This window comes from Elephas maximus, chromosome 2, assembly GCF_024166365.1.
Source record: "Elephas maximus indicus isolate mEleMax1 chromosome 2, mEleMax1 primary haplotype, whole genome shotgun sequence".
NCBI classification, from domain to species: domain Eukaryota; kingdom Metazoa; phylum Chordata; class Mammalia; order Proboscidea; family Elephantidae; genus Elephas; species Elephas maximus.
This window is the reverse complement of record NC_064820.1, coordinates 82,992,148-83,010,097: the sequence shown is the minus strand read 5'-3', so window position 1 is coordinate 83,010,097 and position 17,950 is coordinate 82,992,148. Positions and strand designations below refer to the sequence as shown.

Genomic DNA, 17,950 nt, shown 5'->3' with positions numbered 1-17,950 from the left:
TGCATGTGGAAATTTAAAATATAATAGAGGGAAAAGAATGGAATATTCAATAAATATTTGAATAAATGGTTATCGCATGGAAACTGAGTTTAATGGTAAGGAAATCGAAGACGTCAAAGTTGAGGGATATTTTACAAAATAGCTAGTTTGTAATCATCAAAAGTACCAAGACCGTGAAGGACAAAAGAAAGACTGAGGAACTGTTTTAGACTAAGGAGACTAAACAGACAGCTAAATACAATACGTAATATTTACCTAGAAACCATATGGGGCGGTTCTACTCTGTCCTAAAGGGTCACTATGAGTCAGAATGGACTCAACGGCAGTGGGTTTAGTTTTTACTGAATCCTTATTATATATTATTGAGACAATTAGTGAAACTTAAATGAGGAGGATTATATGGAAGTAATAATGACTCATTGTTAATTTTCTGATTTTGTCAGTTGTATTATGATCTATAGGAAAATGTTCTTATTTGTGGGAAATATGCACCAAGTATTTGGGGATGATGCCGCTTTAGGTTGGCAACCGTAGTTTCAAATGGTTCAGAGGAAAACAGTTTGTAGTGGCAACTTTTCTGTAAGTTTGATACTGTTTTAAAAAACTACAAAAAATTAAAATATTCTCATTGAAATAAAACATCAAGCCATGATCTGGGAGAAATATTCCCTATATATATATTTTTATATATGAAAAATGGCTTGTATCCAGAATATATAAAGAACTTCTACAATTCAATAATAAAAAGATAACCCAATTTTAAAAAGGTGTGAAGATTTAACAGTTTAGTCATAAAAAAGATACCTGAATAGCCAAAGCACTTTTGAAAGATTAGGAAAATGAAAAATTTCCTGGCTCATTGAGGAACCACTACATGTCCACCAGATAGTAAATTTAAAGGATTGAGATATCAGGTGTCTATAAAGATACGGATTAACTGAAATTCTCATATGTTACTAGTGGAAGTATAAAATGGTAAAACCATTTCAGAAAACTAAGAGTCTCATAAAGTTTAAATACACACCTACCCAATGCATTTGTATTCTTGGCCGTGTACCCAAGAGAAATGAATTTATTTCCCACAAAAAGACTTGTGTGAGATTATCCAGAGCAATTTTATTCATAAAAGCTCCAAACTGGAAATAACTTAGGTATCCATATACCTAAGTTATGCAAATTACTAATGAAAAAATGAACTTACGTACTCAATATGTACATAATGTGTACTCAGAAACATGCTGAGTGAAATAAACCAGTCACGAGAGTACATACTGCATTATTTTACTTACATAAAATTCAAGAACAGACAAAAAGTAATCTATGTTGATCAAATTAGGATACTGGTTGCTTGTGTGGGAGGAATTAACAGGACAGGGCCATGAAGGAAGTCTTTGGGGTGATTTTATTTTGGTTAATAGTCGTATCAGTGTAAATACATTTGTTAAAATTCGTCAAGGGGTATACTTAAGACTTCTACATTTTATTATATCAGTTTTTTTAATTTGATATAATTTTTATAAAACGAATAGCGAATGCTGTGTTTTTTTTATTTGTAAGTATATTTGTATGTGCTGCGAGCATGGAGAAAACTATAGATTCATACACAATAGATTGTAAATGTTACGATGGGTCAATGGCGGGCAATCAATTAAAACAGAAAAATATACCACTAAAAATGTTCATCTTTTTGCCTTATGAATATCTCTTTATTTCAAGCATAAGTTGTTGGAAAAACCATCCTTTTTCTTGCCTGCTTGCACTGATTTGAGCCTCTAGTACACTGTTGAGTATGAGTGGCGAGGTAGACATTTTTTTCTTGTTCCCAGCCTTAAGGGGGAAAGCATTCTTTTACCAGTAGTTTTTTTATGTTAGCTATAGGGTTTTCATGGATTCTTCTTGTCAGAGTGAGCAAGCTCCTTTCTGTTGTTAGTGTGCTGAAAGTTTTTCTCATGAATGTAGGATGTGTTCTCTGCATCAATTGAGGTGACCATATGATTTTCTTTCCCTGCTTTTTTCTGCCAATGTGATGAATAACACTTATACGTTTTCAAATGTGAAATTAACCCTGCATTCCTAGAGTCAGCCTCATTAGGTCAAGATATGGTCACTGCTGAATTTCATTTGCTAATTTTTTATTTTTGTTGTAGCATAGTTGTAGATTTATAGAAAAGTGCAAGAATATTAGAGTTCCTGTATTATCCTACACCTGGTTTCCCCTGTTGTTAACTGATGTGCTAACATTTTGTTGAGGATTTCTATGGCTATGTTCATGAGGGCTATTGGTCCATCATTTTCTTTTCTCATAATGTCGTTGTCTACTTTTGGTATCAGACATTGCTGGCCTCAAAATGAATGGGGAAATGATTGTTCTCTGTTTTCTCGAGGAGATTGTATAGGTTTTGCATTATTCCTTTCTTAAGTGTTTGATAGAGTTCACAGATAAAGCCATCTAGGCCTAGAGTTTTATTTTTGGGGGGAAAGTTTTTACTTTGGATTCAACTTTTAAAATAGATATAAGATGACTCGTATTTTCTGTATCAATTTTCATAGTTTGTGCACATTTGTCCATTTAATATATATTGTTGAGTTCATCGGCACAAAGTATTCATATTTCCTTATTGGCCTCTTTTTTTTTTTAATTTTATTGTGATAAAAAATATATAAATAAACAATTTTAACCATTTCAGTCACATTAATTATATTCACAGTGTTGTGCAGCCATCACCACTATTTCCAAAACTATTTCATCACCCCAATAGAAACTCAGTACCCATTTAGCAATATACCCCATTTCTACCTTCCCATATCTCTCAGTTACCACTGATCTATTTCTGTCTCTGCATTTGCCTATTCTAGTTGTTTAATATAAGTGGGATCGTACAGTATTTGTCCTTTCATGATTGACTTATTTCATTCAGCATACTGTTTTCAGGTTTCATTCATGTTGTAGCATGTATTTGAACTTTAATTCTCTTTATGGGTGAATAATATTCCATTATATGCATGTACCACATTTTGTTCATTCGTTTGTCTGTTGATGGACACTTGGATTTTTTCCCCCTTTTGACCATTGTGAACAATGCTGCAGTGAACATTGGTATTATAAGTATCTGTTTACATTCCTGCTTTCCTACCTATTAGTGGAATTGCTGGATCATATGGTAATTTTATGTTTAACTTTTTGAGGAACTGCCAAACTGTTTTGCACAGTAGCCGTACCATTTTACAATCCCATCAGCAATGGACAGGGATTCCAGTTTCTCCACATCCTTGCCAACACTTGTAATTTTCAGGTTGTTTGATCATAGCCATCCTAGAGAGGTGAAGTGGTATTTCGTTATGGTTTTGATTTGCATTTCCTTAATGGCTAGTGATGTTGATCATCTTTTCATGTGCTTATTGGCCATTCATATTTCTTTGTTGAAATGTCTATTCAAGTTCTTTGCCCATTTTTTGATTGGGTTTTTTGTCTTTTTGTTGTTAAGTTGTAGGAGTTTCTAATGTATTTTGGATATTAGACACTTACCAGATACATGGTTCCGAATTTTTTCTTCCAATCTATAGGTTGTTTCTTCACTTTGCTGATAAAGTCCTTTCATGCAAAAAAGTTTCTAATTTTGATGAAGTCCAGCTTATCTGTTTTGTGTTTTGTTGATTGTGCAAACTAGATCCCAAAGCATTACAAAATTCCTGTGTTTTCTTCTATGAGTTTTATGGTTTTAGCTCTTATATTTAGGTCCTTGATCCATTTTGAATTAATTTTTGTATATTCTATGAGGTAAAGATCTAGCTTCATTCTTTTGCATGTGGAAATCCAATTGTACTAACACCTTTTATGAAAGAGACTATTCTTGACTCATTGAATAAATTTATCACCCTTGTTGAAAATTAATTGGCGAACTGGTTTATTTCTGAACTTTCAGTTCTAGTCCATTGATCTATGTGTCTGTCATTATGCCAGCATCAGACTTTTAATTACTGTTACTTTATAGTATATCTTGAGACTAGGAAGTATAAGTTCTCCTACTTTGTTCTTCTTTTTCAAGATTGCTTTGGCTATTTGGGGCCACTTTCAAGTCCATAAATATCTTAGAATTCACTTTTCCATTTCTGCAAAGGAAGGCTCTTGGAATTTTGTTGGGGATTGCATTGAATCTGTAAATTAAATCTATAATGCATTGACATATTAACAATATTAAGTATTCCACTTGATGAACATGGAATGGCCTTCCATTTCTTTAGGTCTTCTTTAATTTCTTTCAGTAGTGTTTTTGTACTTCTCATTAGTTTTTCACTTCCTTGGTTAAATTTATTCCTAGGTATTTTATTATTCTTTCTTTTTTTATGCATTTATCTTTAACCTATCTATAATCTTTATATTTAAATAGGATTTCTTATAGTCAGCATATAGTTGAGCCATGCTTTTTTATGTAGTCTGACAATATCTGCCTTTTAATTGAAGTGTTTAGACCAATTACTTTTAAAGTAATTATTGATATGAGTGTGTTTATATCTACATCTTGTATTTTGTTTTTTGTCTGTCCTATCTGTTCTTAGTGCCCTTTTTTCTTCTTCTTGCCTTCCTTTGGACTAATTGAATATTTTATGAGTAAAAACACGAAATACTTTAGCAAGCCTATTATGGTTAGATTTTTAGTTGCATAGTTCTTATATATTTAAATCCAGGAAAGAGAATTAAAATTTCTAAATATTTGGCATGGTAGGATACAGGAGAACAAATCAAGAGAATTAATAGGTGCCTGGAAAATAGAGGTATTACATTGACGGCAAGTTATTTTCCAACTTTATTAATAAAAGAAGAGTAGCTTAAATTGTTTAGGTCAATTAAATGTAAATTATAAAGTTGGGATAAATAATTAGCGAAGTTCACCATGCAAACTAGGTCCCAAAGCATTACTCCTATGTTTTCTTTTAAGAGTTTTGTGGTTTTAAATCTTACATTTAGGTCCTTGATCGATTTTGAAAAAATTTTCATACATGGTATGAAGTATGGATCTGCCATCATTCTTTTGCTTCTGGAAATCCTACCATCCCAAATATTTAGATATTTTAATTCTCTCTTCCAAATTTATGTGTATAAGGAATGTGCAGCTAAATGTAGGATTCACTTTTTCCTAATTTTTGTTAACAAGCTATGTAATTATTTAGAGCCCTAGTGGAGTAGTGGTTAAGAGCTCGGCTGCTAACCAAAAGGTCAGCAGTTCAAATCCACCAGCTGCTCCTTGGAAACCCTATGGGGCAGTTCTTCCCTGTCCTGTAGGCCCACCATGAGTCAGAGCAAACTTGATGGCAGTGGGGTTTATATAATTATCTATTATTTATTAATAAACAAAGGAAGACAAAGCTGTCCTAAAGAGTATAATGCCTTACAATATTTGCGATGTGATTTAAAAAAAAAACTGAAATTACCTTTCTATTCAATGGCCAACCAGCCTTTATTAAATGTATCATTAAAAAAAAAATTTACTGTGGTAAAATGTATGTAACAAAAACTCTTTTCTTTCTGCCATAGCTTGAAATTCTGACAAACTTGGCAAATGAAGCCAATATATCGACTCTTCTTCGAGAATTTCAGGTTTGTGTACAAGGCTAATTATAAAATAACTTCTAGAGCATATGTTCAATCTTAAACTAAATATGTATTTTTTTCAATTTAGAAATATGTAATTGTATAAATAAAACAGTGATGTGGGACAAGATTGATAACTAAGAAATTTATAAGATTTCAGAAATGGACATTAACTGCAAATTTATTATTTAAGGGAGATGTAATAGTATTTCCATTCATATTTTCAAAGAATTTGATAGACTTGTTTATAACCCTGCCTCTCCTTGCTAGAAGTGATGTTAGTAGTAAGGATACCATGTCACTGTGTTGTCATCAACAAAAGCTGTTTCTGTGCTCTGCACTCATGAAAATGACTTACTTTCTTACTTGGTTGTCCCTATTTGATTTACCTATTACTTTTTTAGACTCTGTCCCTTAACCTTATGGTTAGCTAGGAAAGAAAAAAAAAAAGTCATAATTTTTGTTGTTGTTTTGATTTATTGCTGATGAATGAGATACCTCCCAGTTCCATACTCCCAAAAATGTTTTTCAGAAATTACCTCATGGGTATTATGCCTTTTGTGATAGAAGGGTCAGCTCTGAAGACTTAGTGGTGGAGCATAGCAGTAGGAAACCTCATATAAGTATTAAGAGTTTTACATCCCACCAGCAATTTTCTTAACAAAAATATACCACATGCCACATACTAATCACAGGTAGAGTTTTTATCAACCCCTAACTTTTATCCTTATTTTACTACCATAATCCTTATATAAGTCCTTATTGTATTTCTTTTAAGCTATACAGATAACTATGTTTCTGTTTAGCTATATGATTTTATACACTGCTTTGAATATTATTGTGTGCCCATGATTTATAATTTCATAACTGGATTATTGTGTGTTTCATGGTGTGTTTTTTTCCTAGAAAAATTCCATATAAAATTAGTATGTTTCATAGGTACACACTCATCTTATATTCTTAATGCCAGAAAATACACTGTCTCAAGTTCTTACCCAATAAATCACAGTTTTAGAACATCGTTTGAATTTTATTTTTACTTCATTCTTACAATTTTTTCCCCTGTTGTCCTGTATAATTTCTTTGGGGGTCCTTTGCTGTCTACTTTCTGTTTATGCCAAGTCTGATGTTATAGGTAGGGGGTCTCATGTAATTTTATGCAATTGTTTAGGTACACAGAGGTGACACACTGGGCTTGTTTCAGAATATTGGTGATCCAATCATTTTATTTAACATCAGAATATTTAATAAGGTCCATTTTTTTAGTCAAACTTATTAATAAACACTTTCTTCATATGTCTGTGTATACATCTTATTTATGTGTTTATGTGTCATATTCATAGTTGTGTACAGTTTGCATATAATAATAACTGAGAAAAATTAGAGACTTTCTAAAGACTCACATATATGAAACATAATAAAATATATATGTAATTTTTTTTAATTGAGGAATTAGAGATTCAATTTTGGAAACAGTCTTCAATACAATTGGTCTGCCTAATTCTGTTTCAAAAAAAACCCAAGATCAATTCTATTTAAGCAAGACCAGTTCTGTTTAGGCAAGGCCTATTGTATTGAAGATTGTTTTCAAAATTGAATGTCTAATTTCTCAACTAAAAAAAATTACATGTATATTTTTATTGTACATGTTTCATATATGTGAGTGTTTAGAGGGTTTACTTGTTACTTTTTTAAGCATTAATCACCTTCTTTGTACCCTTTTCACTAAATCTGTATATTTTTTAGATATCCTCAGATTTTCTTTCCCATTTGTCATTTAGGCAACATTTGAATGTATTTCTTTTTGCATTTTAGATAACCAACCATGTTTTAATTCTACATTATGTACTTGTTGCTTGAAGTTGGGAATTTTTTTTTAAATTTTAGTTGAAAATAGGATTTTAAAAGCAAAAATACAAATATGCATACTAAAAGTACATTAATTTCTGTAAACAATGAAAGCTTAGTTTTTAAATTAGGAAAGTTTTAACCAAAGTGAAATTCTTTAGGGTTATTATAAATTTTGTAAAGTCTTTTTAATTTCTGATCGTTAAATCAATGATATATTTCTTTTATTGCTAAGTTGTATACACATACAGTTTATGTTTTAAAGCATACTTTTAAAGAAAATCTGTTATAAAAATATGGTATTTTGCAAATCGCATAATTCTAAAGTCTTTATTGAAATGTAGCTCACTCTAGCTCATGTTACAGTTTTACTACCATTTGTATACCATTTTGAGAATAAAACGTTTGTCAATAGCATAGATATAGGTCCTTTTTCTCCTCTCTCAATTTTTAGATTCAGTGTCTCTGAAAAAGAGACCCTTTCTTTCATAGATTCACAGACGCTGCTGGTTAAATGGACTGAAACCTCCAAAGAGAGAGTTCTCATCATCTCTGTCAACCTTGCACTTAAACTAATTGCTGTCTTTGGGTGACTGCTCCCCACTATCTATTTTGGAGTCACAAGCCACTGTGGCCACAGTTGATTGAACCTGGCTTGAAAATGTGCCTCTTCTATAGGCACACTCCTTAAGTAAAAAACAAAATCAAGTTAAGCTGAGCCATCAGTTGGACCTCCTCCTTTGCTTATAGATGAGGTTACATATTTTAGAATGTTTAGATATTGGCAAAGATGAATGTAATAGGGTTTTTTTGTTCACTTGATAGTACCAATGTGTAAACTAATCGAAATAATATTTTTTTAGACATATGTGAAAAGCCAGGATAAACAATTTGCAGCAGCCACTATTCAGGCTATAGGCAGGTGTGCAACCAACATCTCAGAAGTCACTGACACGTGCCTCAATGGCCTGGTGTGTCTGCTGTCAAACAGGGATGGTAAGTCCACAGTGTCATGTTATTTTCAAGTAATTTATAATTCACATATTCTTCTTGGTATGATTGGCAAGTTTTAACATTTTTTTAACATTGCATTTTAGTTTTTCCTGTATGTTAATAGTGTGGTCTCAATGAGTAGCCTTTTATCTTTGAAATACACTCACAGACACACGCAGAGACATATGCTTTTAAAAATTAAGTAAATAATTGGGAAACAGTATTTGTCTTCCCTACATATGACTAAGAGAGTGTAATTTGTTTATTTTACTTGACAGTTTACTCAACTTCTTTGTACCCTTTCCACAAAGGTTCTATCATACTGCTTTTTAATGGCATATAAGTCGTGTGTAATATTGGTTCACCTGCAGAGGGTGCTAAAAGCAGGCAAATAACTTTATAACATGGGGAAGTTGCTAGATTAAAAAGTATGTTTGTTAAATGTGTACCTTCAGAGTTTAGTTCCCCCAAAATTCACCTAATAATTTTATATTTACCTAGAATTAAGAGTCATTAATTTGGAACAGTTTCATGTTTTTAAGCTAAACGGTCAACATTCTGTAAAACTGGAGAGGCAATATCCAGTAAAACCTGTAATCTAGATTTCATACTGTTTTGTGGTTAAATGTCAGTTATTGCTAGGGATGTGGCTTTAGAACAAATGAGACCATCTGGAGAAAGAAGGAAAAAAAAAGAATAAACTTTTATGTTTAAAATAATTTATTTAGAGGAATTGTAATTGTGTATTTGGTTAAAATAAGAGATTCTTTTTAGGAAAAGAATGATCTATATAAAATCATTGAAATTGTAGAATTCTAAGTACATTTATGTCATGTTGCATATACACAGGCATATATGACATAGCAACCGTGAGATGAAACATGATAAAATTGGTTATTTTTACATTTTATTTGAAATATAACTTTTCACTGCGAAAGCTATGTTATCCTTAATTATCTATTATTTGAAATGTTGTAAATCCGTCTTATAAAAAAATTAAAATATATCTGAAATAGCATTGATTTTTATTGTGAACACAGAAGTAAAATTATAAACTTTCACCTTTAAATGCAAGATATTTTGTTGGCTAGAAAACATTTTTCAACATGCAGTATTAAAACTCCAAATTAATGGCCAAAAAAATTATCAGTGAAATAGATTTTTTAAATAATGCCATCCGTTTTATCTATAACATCCTTTTTGTTTCTATTTCTATGTCACATTTTAAAAATATGTTTTTATTTTTCTGTATCTTTAATAATGGCTTTCTATTTGACTAAATAAAATATACTTCTTGGGAAAAAATTTCCAGAACATTAAAGATTATGAACCAGGGCATACCAGGGTAATTTTTCTTTTAAAATTTAATTTCATGCATAAAGCACCAGAAATTACTTAGAATGCTGATTAGCTCTTTCAGATACAAAATAAATTCAAGGTTTCTCGATTTTATTTTTGACCCTTTCTTCTAATGTAAAATTTTCAAGCTGTGGGTTTTAAAGCAATTATTTCTACTTCAGCTTTGTAGCACATTAATTTTTTAAAAATATTTTTTATTGACTTTGATGTAAAAGATGAATATTCTGCCCCTGTAATACTTTTAAGGGAACAATAGATTGTTTTGTCATTAGCTAATGAAAAACTAATATAATCTATCATCACTCTTAAAATGTAGGAAGATTTACTAAGTTAATCTCTGGTATTTTACGTTGAGGCTTTTGTTTTTAGTAAATCATAACTCTCTTCATAGCTATGGGGTTTTATCTTCCATTTGACTATTTAAAAACATAAAATTGTATTGTTTAGGTTCTGGTTGCATAATCATCAGTAGCCAATAATACCTGATTCATTATCTCTTTATCATATATGCTATGCCTTCATAGTTGGAAATCTGGCTCAAAAAAGCTGAGAGGTAAAAGAAATAAAGAGAAAACTTATATTAAAATTAGTAACATTAAAGGAAGTAGTAATTTTTTTACTTTAAAATGGCCAGTCCTGACAACAGAGACCGTTTCTATTAAAAGACCTTCTTTTAGGGACAGACATCGTGGAGCAGGCCTTCGTTTCTGTAAAATCTGTAAGATCCTTTGAGGCTGGGAGAATTTGTGATTCTCTGATTCTTGTGGTGAACTGAGTCCATTCTCCTTGATAATACATCCCGAAACCTCAGGGGTACATTTAAACCTCACTGCCTTTAGTCATATTTAACATACTCCTCTTAGAACTGTGGGCTTTTGGGTTTTATTTGTTTTTTTATTGAACGTTGATGGCTCCCTTCTTGGCGTGGGGAGGACCTTTCTAAGAAGACTTGACGCTTTTCCTATAACAGTCCAATGTCACTATCTAAGATTAATTTGAGAAACAAATTTCTTAAGGACCTTCAAGAGAAGTCTACATTTAAATTGACATTGACTTTGAATAATTTAATTTTCTAAAGCAGTTTATTTCAGCCTGTAAACTGACAAAAAATAGGGCTCAAAGGATTGGGGCAGAGGACTTTTAAGGTTTTTTTTGTTTTGTTTATAATTCAGTAAATAATTATTGATGACTTTAATCAGTGGAGATACTCAGTAAATTTTGAATAGACAAGAAAGATATTTATTAAGCCTATAAAATGTTCCTGCCCTCACAGAGAACTCACAATCTAATGGAAGGAGAAAGTCATATAAAACAAGTATAGTGTAGTCTCCTCATATACTGACCACTTACTGTATTGCTTAAATGCAGAACCAGACCTGTGTCTGAATACTGATGTTATCTTGAGTAAACTATTCCATCCCCCTGTGCTCCAGATTCTTCATTTGTAAAATGGGAATAATAGTAGAATATACTTCCTAGAGTAATAACCATTAAGTTCTGTTGGGGATAGGGAGGAAGCTAAGAAACGTACAGATCATGGGGCCATTTTTTGCCTTTGGTGGAGTAGCACCGTAGTGCTAAGGTTTTTGGAAACCAGGAGTAGCTAAAGAAAAAACAGAGTGAAATTATGTGAAGGAAATGAGACGGCACCTGCAGTAGGCAGAATGATGCCCCCACAAAAGGTGTTTAATAATGTTTACATAAGATTTACTCCATAAGGTTAGGTGCTGAAGCTGCATATATTACATTTCTCTATCAATGATACCAAATAACATAACTATGGGCCAGTGATTAGCCCTTTTGGTGTGATAACTCAGTCTTAGAGTTCCAGTTTGAGGCTCTGCTTCCTGCAGCCACTCTAAGTACCAGTTACTATATCAGTTAAGGCCATGGCAAGAAACAGATGGTACACTCAGAAGGGGTGATTGAGGAGAATTTAATGAAGGTGCCATTTATAAAGTGTGGACAGGATTAAGGGAAAACAACAAGGTATGCTGAAATACCCTGAGACTAGCAAGAGTGTAAGGGGAATCTTTACCATCTCTAGGATCGAATTGGTTGGTGAGGAGTGGGAGCAGTTACCAGGCACTTCAGGAGAGAGGCACTGACAGGAACTGAGGCCTTCAGTAAAGGAATGCAAGCACTGCCAGAAAAGCCTTTTCCCAGAGAGGCCTGGCTGGGAGGGATAACCTCCTCCTCACCCAAAAATAAACAACCAAACCTGTTGCTGTTGAGTCGATTCCAACTCATACTGACCCGATAGGACAGAGTAGAACTGCCCCCATAGGGTTTCCAAGGCAGTAAATCTTTACAGAAGCAGACTGCCCTATCTTTCTCCCAAAGAGTAGCTGGTGGATTCAAACCACCAACTTTGTGGTTGTCAACTGAGCAATTAACCGCTGCGCCAGCGGAGCTTCTTGGCAGGGAGGGATCCAGGATAAAAGTAATCTCTCCTCCGTCCTTCTGGTCTCCTGTTGGTGCCTCCTATTGGCTAAGCCAGGGCAAGGAAATCTGGTTGATGGAGTCCACAGAGGTCAGCCTCTACAGACAGAGGTGGGTGGAAAAAAGCAGAGAGTGGATTTATGGGACATATGGAGACAATCCACTTTACAATCTCAGATCTTTCTGCCTCTGAAGTCCATGCTTTCTACAGTAACACCTTTCCTGTTACTAATAATCTTGACTACTCACTTAAAAATACCTAAAATGTTGTTTAGATTGTAGGTATTTGATTTCCCCTGTATAATTGATAAGGAGCTCTGGTGCACAGTGGTTAAGTGCTCAGCTGCTGAGAGGTCCTTGGTTCAAACCCACCAGCCACTCCATGGAGAAAGATGTGGCAGTCTGCTTCTGTGAAGATTTACAGTATTGGGAACTCTATGGACAGTTTTACCCTGTCCTATAGGGTTGCTATGAGTCAGGATCTTTTCAACAGCAGTGGATTTGGTTTTTTTTTTCATATATAGTTGGTAGGGATCAAAGAGCAGTATTTGAGAGCTCTGGTTAAAAGCTAAAGGTACTCGTACTTTATGGTGACCAGCATAATCTAACTTCACTTTGCTTTCCAGACCTAAAGAGGCAAAGATAAGAAAAGTGCTATCAGAATCTAGGAGACAACAATAGAGGTTAGAGGTTAAAGTAATACTCTTCTACTTGGGATGTATGTTCAAAAATTGGGAGTATACTCATGGTTATAGTTTTCACCTGGTCTTTTAAGGCATGGAGAACTTTTGCTAATTTAAGCTTTCATTTTACCAAATATATTGCATTTGAATTAAATTATCCATATTTAATATGAATAATTTCTGTCTTTTTAAGAAATAGTTGTTGCTGAAAGTGTGGTTGTTATTAAGAAATTACTACAAATGCAACCTGCACAACATGGTGAAATCATTAAACACATGGCCAAACTCTTGGACAGTATCACTGTGAGTATTAATTGAGATGTTTGCTGAATCGAACTGAATTTTACTTTGTAAATTATAGTTTTGTTAAAACAAATGGGTATTCTAAAGTATCGTGGTTAAGAGAGCTAAACTGTCTGGATTCAAATCCTGGCTCTTGTAAGATTTTGCAGTGTTGTAGAGGGGAATTAGAAATATGGAAAAGGGTAAGCGTGGAATGAACCCTGCAACGTTGGCTTGGAGATATCAGTGTGAACTTCATAGGTTTTAATACAGAGAGAGATAGCTAGATGTGTATGGATGTATATATGTATCTGTGTGCATCTTCATGCGTGTATGTGCACACATATGAATGTGTACATGTACAAACATTTATTTTCCAGCTCTTCTGTGAAGGTCCTAGAAGCAATAACACCCCACTAGCAATGAGCACACCTAGTACCTAGATCTTTTTATTTTTAATTGAGTTACAATTCTATCTCATAAAATTTGCTTTCAAAGTTTACAGTTCGGGGGTTTTCGTATATTTATAAAGTTGTACAACCATCACCACTAATTCCAGAACATTTTCACAACCCCTAAAAAACAGCAAATCCTTACCCATTTGCAGTCATTCCCCATTCTGCCCTTAGTCCAGCCCTTAAAAAAATCTAAACCAAACCTGTCGCCATTGAGTCGATTCCAACTCATAGCAGCCCTACAGACAGCGTAGAACAGCCCCACAGGGCTTCTAAGGAGCAGATGGTAGATTTGAACTGACGACCTTTTGATTAGCAGCCAAATGCTTAACCACTACGCCACTAGTCCGGCCCTTGGCAACCACCAATGTACATTCTCCCTCTACAGATTTCCTATTCTGGACATTTCCTACCAATGAAATCCTACCATATGTGTTTTTTGTGTCTGACTTCTTTAACTTAGCATGTTTTCAAGGTTCATGTATGTGGAAGTACATATTAGTACTTCTTTCCTTTTTATGCTAGATCTTGGTTTTTAAATTCCATTCTCTACTAAAAGGAACCAGGGCTCCTTAGAGAAGTGGTTGGCTTCAGGGCAAGAACAAGAAAAGAACATGATGAGCTTGGAACATCTTGTTAGGGTTAAAAATCAAGGAATGGTGGGTGTTACGGATTGAATTGTGTCCTCTCAAAACGTGTATCAACTTGGCTAGGCCATGATTGCCAGTATTTTGTGTGTGTCCACCATTTGTGATCTGATAGGATTATCCTATGTGTTGCAAATCTTAACCTCTATGATGTTAATGAGGCAGGTTTAGAGGCAGTTGTTAATGAGGCAGGACTCAGCCTACAAGATTAGTTCTATCTTGAATCAATCCCTTGAGATACAAAGGAGAGAAATAAGCAGAGAGGAGAGGGACCTCATGCAACCAAGATAGAAGCGTAGGAGCAGAGCCTGTCCTTTCGACCTGGTGCCCTTGCGCTGATAAGCTCCTAGACTCAGGAAAGGTTGATGACAAGGACCTTCCCCTGAACCAAGAGAGAAAGAAAGCCTTCCCCTAGAGCCGGCAACCTGAATTCAGTCTTTTAGCCTCCTACACTGTGAGAGAATAAACTTCTGCTTGTTAAAGCCATTTACTTGTGATATTCCTGTTATAACAGCACTGGATAACTGAGGCAAATAGCTGACAGAATCATAGAGACACGTCAAAGGGATACAAAGCCAGCTTGAAGGGATTCCCACTGGCCTCTTCATTTGAGCAAAATAAATGATAAAAAGAATTGATTAGTCCACACTCACGTGAATGAATGAATGAGAGAGAGAGATCTCCCTTGCAATTCAAAAACAGCTAATAAATGTAGGAGGAAGGATGGAATTAGAAAATCACCATTTGCCAGCTATCAAAATGATAATTGATACAGGCAAGCATCATTGAATGCTAAAACTTAAAAAAACAGACAAACAAACAAAAAAAACCCGTTGCTGTCAAGTGGATCCCGACTCATAGCGACCATATAGGACAGAGTAGAACTGCCCTGTAGAGTTTCCAAGGAGTGCCTGGTGGGTTTAAACTGCAGACCTTTTGGTTAGCAGCCATAGCACATAACCAGTACACCACCAGGGTTTCCAATGCTAAAATGAGTGGGTAAAAATTTGGGGACTAACAGGATATTTGTACAGTCTCAGAGTAAAAAAAAAAAACAAAACACAAATTAAAAAAAAAAAAATCCTAGTAATATACTACTTGCTAAATGTTTTTAATTCTAAATCTCACTTTCTTGTATATATTTGCTTATTATCTCTTTTATTACCTTTTTATTTTCAAACTTTATCATTTTACTTATAAATGGTAGCTTTTATTTTCACCTCAATTTGGAAGTGTGTTTTTAAATAAGAAGCTAGTTCATTTATATTTAGAATTGGGAATATTTTGATTTTATTTCTTCCCTCTGATTTTACATTTCCAACCAAAATGTGCAGAGTGCTTAAAAACAGTGCTTGGAACATGGTGAGAGCTCAATAGATGTTAGGTATGTAATTGTGTTTTTTTAAAGCAAGCATAGATTTTATCATATTAAAGACTTTGATCCCATTGGTTGTTAAGCAGACGGTATAGTTGAAAATAGGAAAACTAAAATTTAAATTTATTCTGCCACTTGAATTCATTCAAATGGAATAGATCTATGCCAATAGTACAGTCAACTTACATGCTTTCATTGTGATTATTTTATCTTTTGAAGTATCCTTCATTTGTAGTAAATGTTGCTTTTGGAGCAAAGTTCTTCCAGAATAAAATGCATACTGCCTGAGGATTGCTGTAACTGGATTTCACATAATATTTAATGGGACAGGTAGGGATTTCATATCATAAAAGAATCCCTGGAATATGTTACTGTGCAGAGACTACTGAGTGATATTGAAATAGCAGTTTATGTACTCCTTACCAGGTGCCTCACTGAAAGCCTACAATTTCACAGGTTATCTACCCCTACCCTGCCACCCCCAGCTTAATTCAGGCCTAAGTTTTAAAGTATGTTGAATCCAGATAAAGAAATTGGTTCTGATTTGCTGTTTGTGTGCAATTTGCTTAGATGTCTACTGATGTTGCCTTTGACAAATTTAAATAAATAAAATTGATGTTTTCTTAGGATTTACTCTAGACTTTGGCATTGTGCAGTAGACCAGTGTTAAAGCACGATAGGTTTTAAATAGAACTGCTTACAGAGTGATCTGTACAACCTTTCTAGATGTCTTTCTATAACTGCTCTGGTTGGCCAGGAATCCTTATTTGTTTTTGCAGGCAAGTTAATAGGTTAAAATGGCAGTGGAAACTGCCTTCCATTTCAAAAGTGCACTTAACTGCTTGCTCAGGGCATTTAGAATAAAGAATCAGGCAAAGTCGTTTACAATCCAGTTTGTCTTTGAAAATTTTGAAAAGCAAAGGTTCTTATTAAAAGAATGATATCATATGTGCGGGTCTGTATGTGCAGTATGTGCATGCATTAGTTTGGTTTTAGTTCGTGGTTTCTATTTTTCCAGTGGTTAAAAAGACCATGGAAAACAAAAAGTGACTAATTTTCTTACAGTTTTTTCAGTTGCTTCAAACATTTGAAAGCTAGTAGCCATAAATTCATAGTATCAGTGAAGTACAAATGAGAGCCCTATAACTTAATTAGGAGGGGGAGAGAGGGCTAGAATTCAAAAATCTTATCATTCTCATTCCAGCCAAATGCACAAAAACATTGGGTTAGTCAGTTTCCTAAGCTTTCTAATAAAATGCCATAACCAAAAGTTTGATATAAATATATTATATTGATACTATTTCTTATTGTGGAAAAGTTTTCTAAGTTTTTTTAGTATTTACTTGGGACTTTTTAAAAAAAAATTTTTTTTTTTTTATTGCCTGATTTCTAGAACCTCTCCAAATAATATCCCTTCCACCACCACTTTGAGATTTTTGTTGTGAGCGTTAGAATTAATTAATTTTAAATTTTTATTCAAAGAGTTATATTATAAATGTTGTGTGCATTATGAATTTTAGAGTATTTATTTTTATCTTAGTTTATTCATAAATATAAACCATCTCTTAACACCTTGCTTCTTTTTGAGATTGTCTTTTTATTTCCAAAGAAGATTACAAGTGTGTTACCAGAAGAAAATTACTTAAAGTGGGGTAATAGATTGTGATATGTCATAGAATTCTAATTTTATACTAGCAATATATAATAAAATATTTAAGAAAAATAAATCTAGCATAACTGAAATCTGAAGTTGCCCATATATTCTTATTTAGAAGTACTTTTCATTATGGCAGGCAACTTGAACTGCTCCATACTGGAAAATTTAATGTACCACTCAATTACAGTTCTTTAGCCCAATTTAAAATAATAGATTAGGAGTAAGGTCTTAATGCAGTGTAACCTTTGGAACATTAGAAATAACCTCTTTCTTCCCAGAAATCAGTATACAGTAAGGATATCAGTTTTATTACACTGCATGAATAGATTTGTAATAGCATTTAGACTTTTTTTTTATATTGCATAAGTATACTGATTTCTTATCTCTTACTAAACTTACTCTAAATATTAAAGATGAAGTTATAATGTTTGAAAACATGATTTTTTATTTTAAAGGTTTTTTTGATGACTTCATTATGATTCTGATGAAAGGACCAACTTAATGATGTCTTAGTATTTTTATATTATTTCATAAATCAGGTGTTTTGAAAGAATTTGAGATGGTAGATACTGTAATAAAATTTTACCTGCAAAACAGCCCTTATTCTCACTTTTTTCTT

The 17,950-nt window shown here is 33.5% G+C and overlaps 1 protein-coding gene across 1 annotated transcript in view; it reads left to right on the top strand.

Annotated features, from left to right (window-relative positions):
* Positions 1 to 17,950, top strand: part of AP3B1 (adaptor related protein complex 3 subunit beta 1) — a 285,822-nt gene that overhangs the window by 147,752 nt on the left and 120,120 nt on the right. The window contains exons 12-14 of the mRNA XM_049866363.1: positions 5,534 to 5,596; positions 8,302 to 8,434; positions 13,109 to 13,218. Of these exons, the coding sequence (XP_049722320.1) occupies positions 5,534 to 5,596; positions 8,302 to 8,434; positions 13,109 to 13,218 (306 nt within the window). The remainder of the gene's footprint in view (positions 1 to 5,533; positions 5,597 to 8,301; positions 8,435 to 13,108; positions 13,219 to 17,950) is intronic.